At 40.3% G+C, this 18,766-nt stretch overlaps 2 protein-coding genes, 1 long non-coding RNA gene and 1 other non-coding gene across 18 annotated transcripts; 1 reads left to right on the top strand and 3 right to left on the bottom strand.

The window, feature by feature from the left end:
• The first annotated feature begins 5,548 nt into the window (after window positions 1-5,548).
• TRNAR-ACG (transfer RNA arginine (anticodon ACG)) lies at window positions 5,549-5,621 on the top strand. Its single transcript has one exon. It is a non-coding gene; the product is annotated as a tRNA-Arg (tRNA).
• Window positions 5,622-5,880: 259 nt separating this feature from the next.
• LOC103414317 (uncharacterized) lies at window positions 5,881-10,036 on the bottom strand. 15 transcript variants are annotated; one of them, XR_011574631.1, is made up of 10 exons: window positions 9,731-10,036; window positions 9,466-9,537; window positions 9,111-9,260; window positions 8,896-9,011; window positions 8,212-8,357; window positions 7,442-7,629; window positions 7,167-7,361; window positions 6,908-7,080; window positions 6,445-6,723; window positions 5,881-6,233 (listed from the first exon to the last, which is right to left on the bottom strand). It is a non-coding gene; the product is annotated as an uncharacterized lncRNA (long non-coding RNA). The 15 variants fall into 15 exon arrangements; XR_011574625.1 differs by having other exon boundaries at window positions 7,442-7,896; window positions 8,212-8,349; XR_011574628.1 differs by having other exon boundaries at window positions 7,442-7,762; window positions 8,212-8,324.
• Window positions 10,037-10,180: 144 nt separating this feature from the next.
• Window positions 10,181-12,932, bottom strand: LOC103452378 (GDSL esterase/lipase At5g14450-like). Its single transcript, XM_029091725.2, has 6 exons — window positions 12,563-12,932; window positions 11,837-12,178; window positions 11,549-11,758; window positions 11,266-11,438; window positions 10,738-11,008; window positions 10,181-10,642 (listed from the first exon to the last, which is right to left on the bottom strand). Exons 2-6 carry the CDS (start codon window positions 12,144-12,146, stop codon window positions 10,392-10,394), a joined length of 1,215 nt encoding a protein of 404 aa, XP_028947558.1. The 5' UTR covers window positions 12,147-12,178; window positions 12,563-12,932; the 3' UTR covers window positions 10,181-10,391.
• A 740-nt stretch (window positions 12,933-13,672) lies between these two features.
• LOC103452022 (eukaryotic translation initiation factor 4B2-like) lies at window positions 13,673-16,977 on the bottom strand. The gene is made up of 3 exons (XM_008391494.4): window positions 15,255-16,977; window positions 14,346-14,564; window positions 13,673-14,040 (listed from the first exon to the last, which is right to left on the bottom strand). Exons 1-3 carry the CDS (start codon window positions 16,370-16,372, stop codon window positions 14,016-14,018), a joined length of 1,362 nt encoding a protein of 453 aa, XP_008389716.2. The 5' UTR covers window positions 16,373-16,977; the 3' UTR covers window positions 13,673-14,015.
• Between the last annotated feature and the right edge of the window lie 1,789 nt (window positions 16,978-18,766).

Below are 18,766 nucleotides of genomic sequence, written 5' to 3'. Positions count from 1 at the left end.
TTCTATACCTTTCACCATTTTCATCGGTCCTCTCCTTGTATAAGGCTTTACAACATTCCTTCTTAGCCTTCACCTTCGTTTGTACCTCCTCATTCCACCACCAAGATTCCTTTTGGTGTGGGGCAAAGCCCTTGGACTCTCCTAATACCTCTTTTGCTACTTTTCGGATACAACTAGCCATGGAATCCCACATTTGGCTAGCTTCCCCCTCTCTATCCCACACACATTGGGTGATTACCTTCTCTTTGAAAATGGCTTGTTTTTCTTCTTTTAGATTCCACCATCTAGTCCTTGGGCACTTCCAAGTCTTGTTCTTTTGTCTTACTCTTTTGATATGTACATCCATCACCAACAAGCGATGTTGATTAGCCACGCTCTCTCCTGGTATAACTTTGCAATCCTTACAAGTTATACGATCCCCTTTCCTCATTAGAAGAAAATCTATTTGTGTTTTTGACGACCCACTCTTGTAGGTGATCACATGTTCTTCTCTCTTCTTAAAGAAGGTGTTGGCTAAGAAGAGATCATATGTCATTGCAAAATCCAAGATAGCTTCCCCATCCTCGTTTCTCTCCCCAAAACCATGGCCACCATGAAAACCTCCATAGTTGCCTGTCTCCCTGCCCACGTGTCCATTTAAATCTCCTCCTATAAATAACTTCTCCGTCTGAGCAATTCCTTGCACCAAGTCTCCAAGATCTTCCCAAAATTTCTCCTTCGAACTCGTATCCAACCCTACTTGAGGTGCGTACGCACTAATCACATTGATAAGTTCTTGTCCTATTACAATCTTGATTGCCATGATTCTATCTCCTACCCTCTTGACATCTACAACATCTTGTACCAAGGTCTTGTCCACGATGATGCCAACACCGTTTCTCGTTCTATTTGTGCCCGAATACCAAAGTTTAAACCCTGAGTTTTCTAGATCCTTTGCCTTACTACCAACCCACTTAGTTTCTTGTAGGCACATAATATTTATCCTTCTCCTCACCATAACTTCCACTACTTCCATAGATTTTCCCGTTAAGGTTCCTATATTCCACTTTCCTAAACGCATTTTGCTCTCTTGAACTCTACCCTTCTGTCCTAGCTTCTTCAACTACCAGTCTACCATATTTCACAAACTGTACGGATGGGAAGATGGCAGATGGATGGAGTGTTACCTATGAAATCAATGACCAGGCGGCCATCGCAATAACTACCGGCCGGGCGGTGGAAATAAGACTGGCCATGAGGCGGACCCGCCTGACTAAAAAACTGCAGAGAAGCCACCGGTGTCGGAGTTTGAGTCACCGAAGTTGAAAACAGCCGGGAACTTGCATGAAGTCGAGGCCAAAACCAAGGATATCAGTGCCAAGCTCAACGAGAGCGACACCAAAACAGTCACAACTATTATTCTTGAGGAATGTGGTTCCATAGAGAATCATATGTTGCACAAAAAGATCAAGGGAGGGAGCATGCAATTTTTAGTCTTAATATAGAAGATGAAATATTGAATGTAAAGACTTTGGAGGGTCACCACTTGTGTTTGTAAAAGACTAACACAAGTCGTCCACTATTGATGATCCTGAATTCAAGCAAAAAGAAAGATTAAAAACAAAAGATTCTGCTGACATTAAGTATTTTAATGAGCTATGGAAGTGGTGGATCTGAAAGTGAACCGTCTACCTGTTAGACGCACAGTTAGAACTTGAATGTGGGAACCAAGAAGTATGGGCTGTCAGTTTTATATATCAATTTTCTATCTCCACATGTGGTCTTCGACAAGTCAGGCACGGGCAGCATGGAGATGATCATGGACTTGTTAATTTTATATTTGTCCTCAGCATGTGCAGCATGGACTGCTTGTTAGTTTATAGGTCCTCAAACACATGCACCACGTGCAGCATATTCCTGATGTATTAAGTACGTAAATATAAATACATGCAGCCTCTCTTTGTAGAGTGTGAATCACAGTGAAAACCTTGTGTAGAGTTATATCTTTCCTGAGTGTTTTGTTTTCCCTACAATCTACAATCCTAGAACTTTTATGGTATACAGAGCCTCTTAAGTCCAACGACAAACGATCCATAATTTTTTTTTTTCCAGCATGTCTTCCAACAACAACAACACCTTCCTTGATTCCCAGCAAACCCCACCACCTGCAACTGCTCTAATCAACATGTCTTCGTCCATGACTACCATTGTCAACATCAAGCTCGATAGGACTAACTATCTGTTATGGTTAGCCCAGATTCTTCCAATCCTTAAGAGCCGTGATCTTATGGGGTATGTGGATGGTTCCGTTGTCTGTCCATCCAAGTATCTCGCTGGAAGCACCACTGTCAATCCCGCCTACAACACTTGGATGCAGCAAGACCAAATGATCCTGAGTTGGATCAATGGCTCCCTTACAGCCTCTGTCCTTGCTACTGTGGCAAGCAAACGATCAGCTCGTGCAACATGGGAAGCACTGGAGCAAAGGTATGCTTCTTCTTCGCAGAATCGAATTCTTTTCCTGCGAAATGAACTACTCCAATGTAAGAAGGGTGATTTATCTATTGCTGACTTTCTTGATAAGATGAATGCCATTGCTGACAATTTGGCTCTAGTTGGTAAGCATGTGGACGATGATGAACTCGTCCAAATCATTTTGAATAATCTAGGTTCCGCGTTCGAAATGACGGTTAATGCAGCACAGGCACGTGATACTCCGATCACGTACCCTACTCTTGAATCTCTTCTCCTGACTACAGAGAGGAGAATGGCTGAACAAATTGTTTCACTAGTTGAATCAGCCCCTGTGAATGCCTTTGTAGCTGCAAGAGGACGTGGTGGACGTTCTCGTGGTGGTGGACGAGCTGGCTTTCCGTCTAACCGTGGTGGTGTCAACCAACGAGGCTTTGGTCCTCGCAACAACAACAATAATTACCAACGTGTTCCTGCCAGTAATGGGGAACGTTGTGGAGGAGGACGAATAACCTGCCAGATTTGTGGAAAAGAAGGGCATCCTGCCCTTGACTGTTACCAGCGCATGAATGCTGCATACGAAGGACGCATTCCAGCCCAGCGTCTCAGTGCAATGGCCTCCTCATCCATCCCCTTGAACCGTCAGAAAAATGGTTCGTGGTTAATTGATACAGGCGCTAATGCACATATCACACCTGATCTCCAGAATTTGGTTAATCCTAAAGAGTACAACGGTAATGAAAACATTGGTGGTGTAGGTAATGATACTGGACTCGCTATTGCTCACTCTGGTTCAAATCAAATTAATGCTAATTCTTGCTCATTTAACCTTAAGAATGTTTTACATTGTCCGTCAGCCTCTACCAATATTATCTCTGCCCATAGATTTACCCTAAATAACAAATGCTACATTCTAATTTTTCCATATTATTTTGTTGTTAAGGACCTCAAGACCAAGAGGACGATTTTCCAAGGGAGGTGTGAGAATGGGAACCAAGAAGTATGGGCTGTCAGTTTTATATATCAGTTTTCTATCTCCACATGTGGTCTTCGACAAGTCAGGCACGGGCAGCATGGAGATGATCATGGACTTGTTAATTTTATATTTGTCCTCAGCATGTGCAGCATGGACTGCTTGTTAGTTTATAGGTCCTCAAACACATGCACCACGTGCAGCATATTCCTGATGTATTAAGTACGTAAATATAAATACATCAGGAATATGCTGCACGTGGTGCATGTGTTTGAGGACCTATAAACTAACAAGCAGTCCATGCTGCACATGCTGAGGACAAATATAAAATTAACAAGTCCATGATCATCTCCATGCTGCCCGTGCCTGACTTGTCGAAGACCACATGTGGAGATAGAAAACTGATATATAAAACTGACAGCCCATACTTCTTGGTTCCCACATTCAAGTTCTAACTGTGCGTCTAACACTACCATCTGATCAAAGACTCTTTTGTTAGCTGCTTGAGTGAAATGCACACCAACCCAATTCACCCAAAGTGATGGGTCTTGGCATCCCCTTCCCACTAAAGCATCTTTTCCATGAACCCTAATCTTCCCTGCACATCCAATGTGCTTGTTGAAATTGTACTTCCCACCGGCTGCTTGAATCCTGCGACATTTTGTATCACAGTCAGCAAACTGTTGAAGAATATAAAACATCACATCCTAGTGAGGCTGTTGGACTGTTTCTTTGAAATCTTGACACAAACTTAGTGACATTAATATTCACCCCATAGAGGAAGTGATTTCAATCTAGTAAGGGCTTACCATGCTTTTTTGGTTGGCTAATGAGGGAGTACTTAGCCGGGTAAACATCAACATATGTGATTGCAGCTAATGGTAGTTATCTTCTTAACTGAACCACAACTTGCTTCAATCTGCGGTTGTAAAATTGGTAAGGCATGTCACAACCAGGCTTGTCCAGCTACGCGTCTGCGATTGGTACGTGGTCCAATACATATGGAAGACAACCAATGGAACCTGTATTGTGTATCCAAAAGTATCTACCTCCTTGATCATATATATACTACGTGTAGAATTAAAACACACATCACAACCAAATTAAATGTTGTTATTAGTCAGAGTTTGTATTGCTAATTACCTTAACAATACTGTTAAACTGATTTAGCACATCAGGAACATATGCCTTGCCTTGGGTAGTGGACATGTTCAAGAATAAACCGGCTGTTAAATCATTCTGCCAATATCAAATGTGTATAAAGCACGAGAGAAATCGTCTGCTTTTGGCATTAGCTGCTTAAAATTCCACCTGCATTGCATTAATGCAAGTTTCTTCAACTAATAAAACATGTAGATGTACGTAGAAACACTTATTCTTGGTTCCTTACGTGTAAATTATAGTTTGCCACACATGCCAAATGCAAACATAACTCATTTTAATACAAAAAGAAAACGTATATGTACACATGTCAAATTCCAACCTCGACTACGAGCGGTTTGGGATCTTGGTTGAAAATCGTAGAACTCATTGTACTGAACGTCCAAGGTGACGGGACTATACCCGCTCTGGATGGTTGAGCCCGCCGTGGCAAAGTTGGCTCCGTGTGTGAAGTTGCTTCCCACATAATCAAGATATGCGCTAAGATACAGTAAAGCGAGCCTGTCATTTGCAGTAACAGCCGGCAGGCGGCAGGGCGGTGGAAGTAGGACTCTCCGGGGGGCAAACGCACCTGACCGAAAACTGCAGACAAGCCGCCGGTGTCAGAGTTTGAGTCGCCGAAGTTGAATATGGCCGGATATTTGCAAGGAGATGACGAGGCTGCCAAGCTCACTGAGAGTGACACCAAGATAGCAGTCACAACTCACAAGTAGTAGTTTTGAGAAATGTGATTCCACTTTCAGAGACAAAAAAGTTGAAAAAAAAGAAAAAGAAAAGGTAAGCACTTTGTTTCAGAAATAGGCTTATAGCTTTTGGAACAGAATTTGTATCCGTTGAGTTTCCCTTCAACTCTTTAGGCTCACTTTGTCAGTTTTGACAGGAAGCGCTCTGGCTTTTTCCACGAGCGATCGGTTTCTTTTTACTGCGTATAAATTAATAAAAACCTAGCAAAACAAGCATTCGGACTTCATGGCCCAATGGATAAGGCGCTGGTCTACGAAACCAGAGATTCTGGGTTCGATCCCCAGTGAAGTCGTCCTTTGTTTCAAATTGTAGATGAACCCTTTTTATTTTTTTGTCAAAGTTTAATTTTTTTTCTCTTCCCTCTTTCAGGTAGCCAGATATGTTCAGTTAAATACAAAAATTATAATCACGTTCATACAACGATATTTTGGGTTGATTTTAAAAGAGTTGATCTTTAAAGGTGGCCTAGAAAATAGACTATCATCGAACAGAAAGAAATGGATAGCTACATTTAAAGTTCGATATAAGCAGTAAATAAAAAAAAAAAGGAGTCGTCAAATTTGAATAACTAACTTTCAATCAAGAACAGATTCATTTTGTTTTTTCTTTTTCTGTTGGTGTGCGATACAACCTCAACTGGGATACTTGAAAGTTGATTTAGTGTGGAGTATTGTGACATGCTTAAGCGATTGAAACCGGATGATCAGAGAATGCGCGGTCCATAATTCCGTTGGCTATCCACTGGTTTGCAGCATCAGAATAGTGCCCTCCATCCCAGCTAATGTACTGAGAAGGATTGCTACAAGGTGCTCCAGCTGCAGTGCCATTAACAATAGCTTTCACCCCACAATGGACGGGGAAATCACCGTAGCTTCCACAACATTGAGTTAAGGACTCGTAAAACCTGCAAATTCCACCCAACAGAGAAAAAGAGTTTAGGGTTTTGGTTAGGCCAAGGAAATGGAGTAGTGAAACACTAGCTAAAGGCATGAAGTGGAAGTTGTGATCGGATGTGTTCATTAGAAAGAATCGATTTACACTTCTTATGTACCCCACGGTGTAGAACTTGGTCAGTGGATGTAAGGTTTTTCCTATCCCGAATAATGTTAACTTACCATCCTTCTCCCCCTTCACTTGTCAGAGTGTATTTTTCTGCATAGATATTGACTCAAGTAAGAACTGCTTCTGAAGGTTGGGCTCTTAGTTCAAGCACTCTCTCCTTGAGCCGCATGTTAAATTCTTGAACCGCCTCATTGCAAGGCTTCAAGCAACCGTTTTGATCCAGGTCGCCGGATTCTGGCAGCTTATACGCAAGAGTTGAAGGCAAGCACCCGAGCGGACCTGTGTTGTGATTTGTGAATCCAAAAAACTCTTGCCCCTTGTTGGTAGAGTTGCTGCACATACAAAACAATCTGCAATCTGTTTATAGAGCCATCGGGATTTTAGGCATTTCATGTGACGCCTGGGTTGGAAAATAATCTAGAGATATTGTTTCTGACTTCGTGTTATTAAAGTTACGCCATACAATAGTGATTCGTGAAATGAAGAAATTGATTTAGTAATTATGAAACTTGTTACCTCAGTTGTCAAGGCTAACTGCGCTGCTATGGTGGAGACGGATGCCAGCACTTGGTCTGCCGGTTTCCAGTTTAACCCGGCATTAAGACCGTTTTGTCTGATGTCTAAAGTATACAAGACCTTGGAGAAGTCCTCTGGGCTTGGGAGGCCGGCCTTGACATGGAACCTTTTATCTGAAAACTAATCCATCGTTCAGTGAAACCCCTGCACAAAGAATTACTAGTCAAAGTAAAACGTCTCATAAAACATGAATTCCTACCTCGAGGGAAAAGCTCATTTATGCGTGCTTTGAGCTGTGCAAATTGTGAAAGTTGTACGTTAAAAGAGATGGAGCTATATCTCTCTTCAAATATCCTGGCATCTAATGGCTGAATTGTAGATGCTCCAATTGCGAAATTCTTTGCTCCAACAGAATCCAGATAAGCACTTAAAAATGGAAAATCCAACCTTTGAGCTGCAAGATTGTTCCATAAAAAGTTCATAAGTTGTCTTAAATTTGAAGGAAAAGCAAGGACAACAGTTTGATGCACTAACCTATAAAATCAATAATGTTGCGCCCGTCTGAGAACCTGCCTGAAGGTTACCAAAGTACGTGTAGCCGTAGGGAGAAGGGAGCTGATAAAATGTAGCTGAGAAACTACCTGTGTCCGAATTTGAATCCCCAAAGTTATACATCGCCGGGAATTGACAACCACTACTCAATTTCTTCTGTGGTCCAAGGCCTAAGTAAGTCGAAAGAACAACAAATAAAACAACTGCAACCGCCACTGCTTCCGCACTCTTCTACAGCCCCCACGGTTCTCTCCACCACTTGACGATGGTAAAAAACCTCGCACGGTCCATAAGAACCTCGTACTTCATGAAATAGAGAGAATAGCCCTCATAGATTTGAAGGTCAATGGGCAGGCAGGAAGCAGAATGTGAAAGCAAAAAATTATGAAATAGAAAATACTAGCAAGAGTGCCCGCGCGATGCCGCGGGTTTTGAAACTGTACAAAATATGTAGAAAGTTATAATGTGTATATATACTATTTGCATACATGTGAAATCTATTTACAATCGTAAAAAAAGATTTCAACTTCGACATAACAAAAATAGTTTGCGGAAATCTTAGCAAGAAACAACTATATACATGAAGGGATCCCCTATAATGAATAGTTTGCACAACCCTAGATGATATAGCAAGAAATGAAGAACAAAAAACCTTTCCTTCTGTAAAAATGAAAGTAGTAATAACAACATTAGTTCTAGACATAATTAAAGTGTCGAATATAGGAGCATACTTATTAGCTATTGGATTATACCTCATCAATGACAAACAGCCAATTTCCGCACCATTTTTCTAGAGCTTCATAGTTGGCATAGTCTGGAGCTACGTAACAAATCTCTCCACTTCTTTGAGATAGTTTCGAACAATCTGTGGTTCCCATGGGACACCTTTGCTTAACATCTCAATGCCAAATCATCAGGAAATCCAAGAATAAGACATTGATGCAAAGATTCTCTATATTCCAAAAGATTGTTAAATAAAACCAACCACATACTCGAAACCAAAAAAGAGAAAAACTACATGCGTATAGAGCTATAGATAAGATAAAATTCAGTTCTTTGCGAAACCAAAAAAAATGAAATAAAAATAAAACCCAACGAAATAAAAGATGAGTATATGCAGTAATAGTCATATAGGAGTGAGTTCATCAGCTGTAATTTGGTATTTCAGATTGGCTCATTCATCATTGCTATAAAATTTCAATCATGGCATTCCCATTAAATTTCAATTTTGAAGTAACAACTCCACATTCCCCAAACGATTAAACCAAAACGCAACAAACTCACACCAAATTTTTCATTTTTTTCCGCATCTTTCAACACAATAAACACATTATGGACTGTTCATATCAACACGGATGGTATGATTATATTTAAAAGATAGCAAATTAGTAAAAAATAATAATCAAAACTTGGGAATTATGGTTGTTTAATTGTACCTAAGCTGCAGTAGTCCTTGTTGGTGTTGTGGTTGCTGGTGTTAATCAGCATTTTAGGGAGTAGAAGACCTTCAATTATAGAGCAATACAGAACCTGGAATTAAATTTCAATTTCTCTGTGCACAGGACAGTTTAAAGTTTAAAGATTAAAATTCTACACACTTTCTAGCCCTAAATTTTCCCGGGAAACAAACGGAAAGTGATAGAAGTCATACCTAGTCCGCGAGAGCAGACGCGATCGGCGAGTTTGGCGGATCATGCTGGCAGAGATGTCTGGTGAGAAAAGGAAAGCAAACAGGGGAAAACGCCCTATGCTGCATGGGTCGACTAAAATTGGGTACGGATAAAAACCCAGAATTCAATCACTGAGAAAACATCAACAACCAAAATCACACCAAAATTCATAAAATTCAAAAAAAAATATATGGGTTTTATTTATCGGGTAGTGAATGAGTAAAAATACCACGAATGGTGCTGAGGACTAAATCAAACAACAGTAAAATTAAACCCTACTTTATTTATTTTTTCAATTCGAAAAAAGGAAGATGGTAATGATTTTTCTTCACAAACCTTTCTAACCCCATGAAGGGCGCTCCTGTCAAGTCCTTCAGTGAACATATCTCTTCTGGGTTCTTCCTTTACCTGCACAAAAAGTCAAAAAATTAAAAACCCACAAACCAAAAACTGAAAAAAAAAAAAAATCAACTTTTTTTCTCCAGAGATCCTGACAAAGAAGATTGGAGAGAAAACTAAAGAGATCTCCACTGTGTTTCTAAGAGAGAGGTCGAAACGAAGGAGACGTTGTCCAACGGATGAAGAGGAAAGAGGGAGGAACCTGGAGAATAAGGGAAGAACAGCGCATCGTTTCTATTGTTCCAGAAAAAAGATCTGCACAAATTTTGACTGGTTCTGTCGTTTTTAGCAAGAAAGAGAGAGAAAACTTCATCGAAAGAACTCGAGAACGGCGATGGGAGGGGATGCCCTTTCTGAGATTAGCGAATGGAAAAGCAAATGGGTTTTTCCACTGCTTTCGTCGGCTTTCCACCACTTTTCTTTCCACGATGACCAACACGTGTAGACGTGGAGCTGAGAAAAATAAAACGATTGCAGGAAATGGAAGGCAGAGAATGAAACAGCAGAGAAATCCAACAGGAAAGGCCATTGATGAAGAACGCGTGGCCAGCCAGGACAAAGTGGTCATTTCACTGTGTAAAAGAGGCAGCACAACGGGAGATCAAGAAGAAACCGAGGGGCAAATTCGTCAAATCACTGTTAATGAACAATGTTCAGAAACTGAGTTTTAGTATATATGATGTTGTGATATCATCACAAACATAATTGGATTTCATTTGTTTGGTGTCCACATCGGTTGTCTTATTGTTATTCAAGAACAAAACAAAGTTGGATCCTTAATTTGAAGACTCTCATCTCAATGATTAAGTACAATATTAAATCTGTACCAAACTTATAGCACAAGTTATCTGCTTGAAGTTGAATCAGAACTGTGGAGGACTGTGACACGCTTCAGTGATTGATACTGGAGGGTCGGAGAATGAGCCGTCCATAATTTGGTAGGCTATCCATTCATTTGCAGCATCGGAATAGTGCACCCCATCCCAGCTAATGTACTTCGAAGGATTGCTACAGAGAGCCTCAACTTCAGTGCCATTAACAATAGCTTTCATCCCACAATGGACATGGTAATCGCCGTAACTTCCACAGCATTGAACTAGAGGACTAGAAAAACCTGAAATTTCCAGACGCCAGGGAATAAGGTTTTGGACATGCGAAAGAAATGAAGCATAGAAAACTAGCTAGACGCATGAAGCGAAAAAAACTTACCGTACTTCTCTGCCTCATTGATAAGCGTGTATTTTGCTGTGTAAATATCGACATAAGTGAGAACTGCATCAGAAAGTTGGGTCCTTAGGCTAAGCACTCTTTCCTTGAGCTTCCGGTTAAATTCTTGAGCCACCTCATTGTGAGGTTTCAAGCAACCGTTTTGGTCCAGGTCGCCGGGTTTTGGCAGTTTATATGCAAGACTTGCAGGCAAGCAGCCAAGGGGACCAGTGTTGTGAATCCAAAAAACTCTTGCTCCTTGTTGGTAGAGTTGCTGCAAAACTACCAATATCATTATTTTGTTTAAGATTTTAATCTCTTTAAGAACATTTACGAGTTCATATACACTCTGTTGACACTATTTTTACACAGTTTTGCCATTTCATGTGACAAATATGTTTAAAATGTAGCTGTCTTCAATGTTAACAATTTTCCACTCAAAAAAGTTCACAGGGTACGCCCAAAACGCTAGTCATCCGAGACCATAAGACTTCAAAATGAAAATGGATAGCTCCTTATGAAACTTATTACCTCTATTGTCGAAGCAAACTGTGCAGTGATATTGGAAAGGGATGCAAGCACTTCGTCCAGCGTCTTCAATCTTAATCCAGCATGAAGATCATTTTGTCCAATGTCTAATGTGTACAAAGCCTTGGAGAAGTCGCTTGGTCTAGGGAGGCTGGCCCTGACCTTTGAGCTTTTACCTGAAAACCAATGCCATAACTGAGTGTAACATAATCAAGCTTATGATTCAAGTAATTTTCTCCACAACTCTATATAACAATAGACTTCCTCAGCAACAATATATCCCAACCTTCAGCAAAAACCTCATTCGCACGCGCTTTCAACTGCGCAAATTGGGCAAGCTGCACGTTAAGAGAGATGGGGCTATATCTCGCTTCAAACATCTTGCCATCTAATGGCTGAATGGTAGATCCTCCGGTCGCAAAACTTGCTCCATGATAAAAATTAGTTCCAACAGCATCCAGATAAGCACTCACAAATGGAAACCCCAACTTCTGAGCTGCAAGATTGCCAAATGCAGGTTCTAATTGTCTTAAACATAATGCATGATACATTACAACACAGTTGATGTACTAACCTATAAAATCGATCATGAGACGCCCGTCTGAAAACCTGCCTGAAGGTTTACCAAAGAATGTATTGCCATAGGGGGCTGGAAGTCGAAAAAATGTGGCTGATAAGCCACCCGTGTCGGAATTAGAATCGCCAAAGTTAAACATTGCTGGGAATTGGCAACCATTACTTGATGTGTTTTGTGGTGCAAGGCCTAAGAAAACCGAAAGGGCACCAACTAAAACCACTCCTACTGCCACTGCCTCCACACTCTTCTTAACTCCCCAAGGGCCTCTCCACCACCTATTGATACTACCAAAACTTGCACGGTCCATATGAATCTCCTCCTACTGCTTTCTCTCACTCCCTTTTCACCAAACAACAGATAGTGATGTCAACCACACAATCCATTAAGTCATTCCACACTCATTGAAATCAATTAACGGAATTAAAGGCATTGTTCGGGATTGCTTTTAAAATGGTTAAAAACGTTTTCAAACAACTAAAAACGCTTCTGACACTAAAAATAAAGGGCTCGTTTGGTAGTAGTTTTAGAATGGCTGAAAGCGGTTTTGATGATAATATTTTTGTGACCAATCTTCAATAAAAATGCAAGTGAATCATGAAAAATCATTTGAGTGCTTTCTACGTACATAATTGGTGCTTTTGAAATCCAAAAATATTTTTCCCAAAGCACTTTTAGCTAAAGCAATTATGACACAAGGGAAAAAGATGAGGGTGAAACTTTTACCTTGAACAATAGGCGATGAAGCTAGCTAGATGGTTGTGTTCTTCTGCATGGATTGCGCTTCTCTTTGTGGCTCATTTGTTGAAGAAAAGAAACTGATTTGGGGATCCATAGGATCGGTGGAGGAGACCTAGCAAGTTTAGGTCAACGGGCAGCAGGTACCAGAACGTGAAATGTAGACATTAAAATATTAAAACAAATGCCTAGTGATATCATCAGTTCATCAACATCTTCATCATCTGAATTGGGAATATTGCTGGTGAAAGATCCAACGATTCAGACTGCGCCACATCGGTATCTTGAAATTGTTCAAGCCTACCTCAACTGCTTCTATGAATATTATAAAGAACAGCACAGCCGCAGAACTTTCTTCTCACCGAGTTTATTAAATTTAAAATTTAAATAAAAATCAGAATTTATAAATTGACATACATTAATTTTTTTGTTTGGATTCATAAACATAGAATTTTAGAATTTCCGCATGGAAAAAAAAACTTGGAATTTGGAACCTTCACTTTTCAAGTTTAAATTTCATGTAAATAAGTGTCATTTCTTAATTTCTATGATTCAGCGCTTAAAAATAACAAATTATGTATTCAATTTCATTGTTCTTTTATGTTAACCAAACAAGAAAATTCACAAATTCTAGAAAATAAATCCTGTCATTTTAAAGTTCCTTAATAATGTTAAATTTCTTCATCTAAGCATAGTGTAATGAAAAACTTTTCCGAAATGTCAATCTCTCAATATACTATCACGTAAAAAAGTTTAAACATAGAGTGATGTTTAATAGGCTAGAGATACTGCTGCGGTGACACCCTTGTATAGGCAACCCAAAAGACTTGGCATTAACCGTGGCCCATAAGCTAACTACAGAGAACGAGTTTAAACACACATCAATGAGAAACTGAAGATGGAATTTGGATCCACGGCTTATCCAGCGTTTGATATTTCTGAACTTTCAACCGTCGAATAAAATGAATTGAAAAAGATCAATAGATCAAAATTAACAATGCTTATCTTCATGTACTACATTCCGTACAAAAATTGAGAAATTTGAGTTCCGGGACTTTTCTTGCACATAATATGGCACCCAGCAACAAGGCCATGCACTATAGAACCAAATTATCAGTATATTACCCTGACGATCGTCACAAAAAATAGACTAGTGAGCCCCGTAGCGTTCAGTAAAATTGGATCCTAAGAACAATACAGGCTCCTTCACATGAAAAAAAAACAGACAAAAAAGAACGCGGAAAACTGCAATTTTACATAGTTTCGGGATGTAAGAACACATCATCACCGCAAGTGTTTTCCCAGTGCCAGTAATCAATAATGCTTGCTCCATTTTTCCCAGAGCAAAATGAAGAAAACAAAAAGAGTGGGGCAAAATATTATTGGGTTCTGGTTGTTGGAAGCGCTAGGCAGTTCAACGAATCCATTGAAACGGCGCGGTTCACCATCCTTCTCTTGACCTTGCCCTGCCAAATAAACAACAACCAAACATCACATGCATTTTGAGGCATTCATAACCAATCTGTAGCTCCCAGAGTAAATATATCCTTCAACTTCTCCAAAATTCTTAAAGCTTCTAGCGAAATATTTTTTACTGTTATATATCTTTTGTTCTAAAAGGGATGTGCTGATTGGTTTTTTACAACTGCACATGATTAACCGACCCAAAATGTTCTTTCGTAAAGCATAACATATCAAGTTTCTTTCGTAAACAGGTTAACTTCCTCCCTAAGACTGTAAAAAGGAAAGCGCAGAAGCACTTCATTCTCACCTGCCCATGTCTCTGTTCCCCAGAAATCCTCTTCTCTCCCTGCCACCATGGAATGACCTTCTGTCATCAAAAGGCCTTGCCCACGGATCTCCTTTGCCTTGCGAGGGAGGCCCATCAACATATTCCATGCTTCTAGAATCGGAATAAGAAGGCGTCCTCTCAAGAAAGCTACCACCCCTGCCTGCTGCAGACCCAGGCCTCCCAGCCCCAGACCCTGGCCTATCGATGGAAAAGGTAATCCAGTAAACAATAAACATGACCAATTAAAAAGCAAATTCTAATAATTATGGCATGTGGGTGCAATCAAATTTGATTATAAAAAATATTAGTATCTTGTGATTAGATCGGACTCATTCAGCAAAGAAGAAGACACCAGGCTGTATCAGCATAACATCCAGACAACTCCCACTTACCACATTACAAAAACACAAGAAGTCAAAAGACATGGTCTTCTGCATTGTCTCTAATTGCATAGTTGTCTGCAACGAATATGTACTTCATCGGGGAGGGGAAGAAAACAGTTTGTGTAAACTTTTTTCTCCCCCGCACCATAAACACACAACAATAGGACAAGAATGTGCCCCAAGAGGAGGTACTAACCCAAACATAATCTAATCGTTTCAACTATACATTAGTCTACTTATTTCGATACAAACTTTTCCAACCGAAGCATGAACTCAATACACATAATCCAACCCATCTAGCTTCTTTGCATGGAATCAACCCGCCATTACCATGCATATTCAAACCATAACAATGAACCCACCATTACAAACAACCCAACTCACTTGGGCAACTCTTAATAGCAAAAAACCATAACAATCAACCCACCATTACCATGCATATTCAAACCATTACTTAGCTGAATGCACTACCTACAAAATTGACATAAAAGAAGTCGAGACCAACCTGTCAATACCCTGATGCTCCAGCTCGAGATCAATCTTCCGCCAATCCTTACCCCGCTCCTCCAGCAAAACCTCCCTTGGCTTGGCATCACCAAAGGGGTTTACTTTCGGCCGCGGCTTCACTGCGTTATCACTCCCATGCAGCCCGGGCCCTTCAGACCGGCTTGACTGAGCACTCGAAGGCCTACTTGAGTGGGCACTAGTCGGCCTGCTCGTCTTCTTGGCTTCAATTTCCAACTCCAGCTTCTTCCAATCCGTCCCTTTCTCAGCCAAAATCTCCTCCCTAGGTCGAGCTGCTCCGAATGGGTTTGGCTTATTGGTCTTCACAACCTGCAGTGGCTCATTCTCGCCTTTCGGAGGATCCAACACCAATTTAGGTCGCTCTCTCTCAACTCTGTCGACCTCACGTCCGCCTCTCGCCCAGCGATCCGGCTCTGCACCCGAATCGCGAAAACCAGACCCAAATGTGGATGACCTAGAAGGAGCAGGCTTCTTCCCAACAGCCCAGTTATCAACCTCGTCTGCCCTAGACCAAGCTGGGGCGCCCATACCACCACCACCACCCCCAGCACCACCACTACCGAGCGAGCTATACCGGCTCTGCCTACTCGAATCTTCAGAAGGAAGAGATTTTTTAGTCATTGCCCAATTGTCAACCTCGTCCGCCCTTGACGGCTGATCGAAATCAGAAACCCTAGAAGGCGGGCCCCTCCGGTCGTCGTCGAATCCACCGTAGGATCTTCTTCCACCACCACCCCATGACCCGTCTCCGCCCTCTCCGTCCCCGCCCCGACCCGGATTCGGACCTGAGCGACCATAGGAGGAAAACCCGCCACCTAGGCGACCGTACTGCATATCTTCGGCAGAGCGCTCCTTGGGGCCGGTAGGGAGGCGCATCATCTCGTCGGGAGTGAGACCGACCCGATTAGAGGCCGGGGTGCTGGAAGCGTTGTAGAATTCGGAGAGGCTCATCTTCTTCTTCTTTGGCTTGGCGCTGGAGGCTTCCTTTAGGCTGGGGAAGCTCTGGGACTCGACCTGGGCGGCCTCCGCGAGCTCCTCAGCCTCGGCTCGCTCAGCCTCGGCGGCCCAGGCGCCGGCACCACGCCAGGGATTGGCCATCGTCGACGGTTTGCGAGATCTGAAATCGCAGTTCGAAATGAAAGGGAGAAAGGAACCAGAAAATTTCAAAAAAAATGGTAAGAGACGAAGGCGAAATTAATATAAAAAGTGGTTTTATTTAAAAAAAAATGAAATTAATAAAGGATTTTAATTACAAATTGTTCCTTAAATTGACTCATAGGTCTATGAAATTGAAAATCAATCAAAGAATTGAATGTCGTAAATTAATGTAGTCCTTCCGTCGTAATTATGTTATATGCTGATGTGATAAATGATGTGGCATATTTTATATTAAAAAACTAAAAAAATATTATTAAAAATTAAAAAAAATCATTTAATATATATATATATATATTTTTCTTCTTCTTCTTTCTGTATTGCAGCGAACTTGGGTTTTTTTTTTTTTTTTTTTCTTCTTCTTCTTTCTGGATTGCAGCAAACTTGGGTTTCTTCTTCTTCTTCTCTTTTTCTTTCTGGATTGCAGCGAACTTGGTTTTTTTTTTTTTTTCCTTCTTCTTCTTCTTCGTTCTTTCTTTCTTTCTTTGTGGGTTGCAGAGGGTGGGGGGAAGAATAAATTGGGGTTTTTTTTTTTTCCTTTCTTCTTCTTCTTCTTCTGGGTGCAGGGGGTGGGGGAGAAGGGGTCCGCCGGGGGGGATGACGAGGGGGATGACGAACATGGTCTTCGGGTTGTTGCTGGGGGTGGGGGAGAAGGGGACGGCGGGTTGACAAACATGGGTTTTTTTTTTTTTTTAATAATTAATTATTATTTTAACATTTAAAAATTATTAAATGATTTTTTTTAGTTTTTAATAATATTTTATTAATTTTTTAATATAAAATATGCCACATCACCTGCCACATCAGCACATAAAAGAATTTTTAACGGAATTATGAAGGAAAGACTACATTGATTTGCGACATCGATTTTCAATTTCAAGAACAGATGGGATGGATCAATTTAAAAGATTATTTGTGATAAATACCCATTAATAAAAAGAAAATAGAAAGTGGAGTTCCGAGAACGTGCGACGTAGAGGGAAAGGCAACAGTTGGCGAGTGCGATAGTGGGCGCGTGAGCGTTTGTGTGTGTGTTGGATGATGATGTACAGTTGTACTGAGCCAGAAACACAAGCTAGACACACAACTCACCAGCTAATCAACTACGTGGCGTTTTCTTAGGGCGGTCTGGTAGGGAAAATGGGGCCGCGAGGTCGAACTGGAACCGTTGGTTTTGCGGGCCCCGAGTGAGTCGTGGGACTCATCAAGTTTGGAGAGCTGGGGAGGTTCATGGGAGAATTTTTGCTCATTATCGTAAATCATAGTGTATGCCTATTATATATCTAATCATGCGTTACTTGTTATTTCATTTAATTTTAATTTTTTTAATTAAAAAAATAATCTTTTATTTGAAATTAACTAAAATTAAGTAAAAGAACATGTGACTATATAATAAAATATATAATGTCCATTACATCATAGTTATATAATGATGAAGAAAAATACTTTACTTGCTTGTTTTTGTGGTGTGGGTTTGCTGTCCGCTGCTTTTTGACTTCTTTGTAGTTAACAGTTGTGATGCTCTTTATATTGCGCTTTTTTCTTTTTGAAAGTTAAAGAAATTAAATATTAAATTTGTAAATTATGTAATGTTTTTCAAATAGAAAATAAGTAAATTAATTAATAATTAAGTAAGAATTTAATTATTAACAATCACATTATATGGTTTTAAAATATAATTTAAATAGTTAGTATTCACAGTATAACCATTAAAAAAATAACCTCTATTATCGAAAATTCAATGAGAGTTTTTCGATTTTTTTTATACTTTTAATTTATAGGTTTGGCCCGTTTCACCAATCTGCCATGTGAAAGCACATTGCATTTTGATTGTGAATAATGTTTTTGGACTCACCTTCTCAGCTCTCTGTTCTCGGCCACAATTAAGCTACGTCAACATTTTATGTTAATATTTTTTATAAACAAAAAATGAAAGGTGAAAAAAGAATAGGAGGGAATGGAAGGGGATTCGTATGAGAGAGAATCCTATTCCGTATTTTTTTATTTATCTAAAACATAAGTCGTCTCGGTTTTGAAATCCGTTGCTAGTGTGATAGCCAGACTTGTGACCATGGGAAGGCTGAAATGCCTTTGTAAGTCTTATTGGCCCCCGAAATGGGTGGATAACCATGGTTTGCCACCAGTTGTCTTCCTTAAAAAAAATACACATAAGTCAGTATGTCATGTAATAATATTAATATTAATGAAGGAAAAATTAATAATTTTTCGTAAATTTATCGTTTTTGCAAATTGAATCTGATTGCTTTAAAAGTGGGGAGTGTGGGGGTGGAAAGCTTTCTTGTTGTGGAGGTAAAAGGGGAATGAATAAATATAGGC

The sequence above is a fragment of the Malus domestica genome, chromosome 13 (genome assembly GCF_042453785.1).
Source record: "Malus domestica chromosome 13, GDT2T_hap1".
NCBI lineage: Eukaryota > Viridiplantae > Streptophyta > Magnoliopsida > Rosales > Rosaceae > Malus > Malus domestica.
This window is presented reverse-complemented; position numbering and strand designations above follow the sequence as displayed.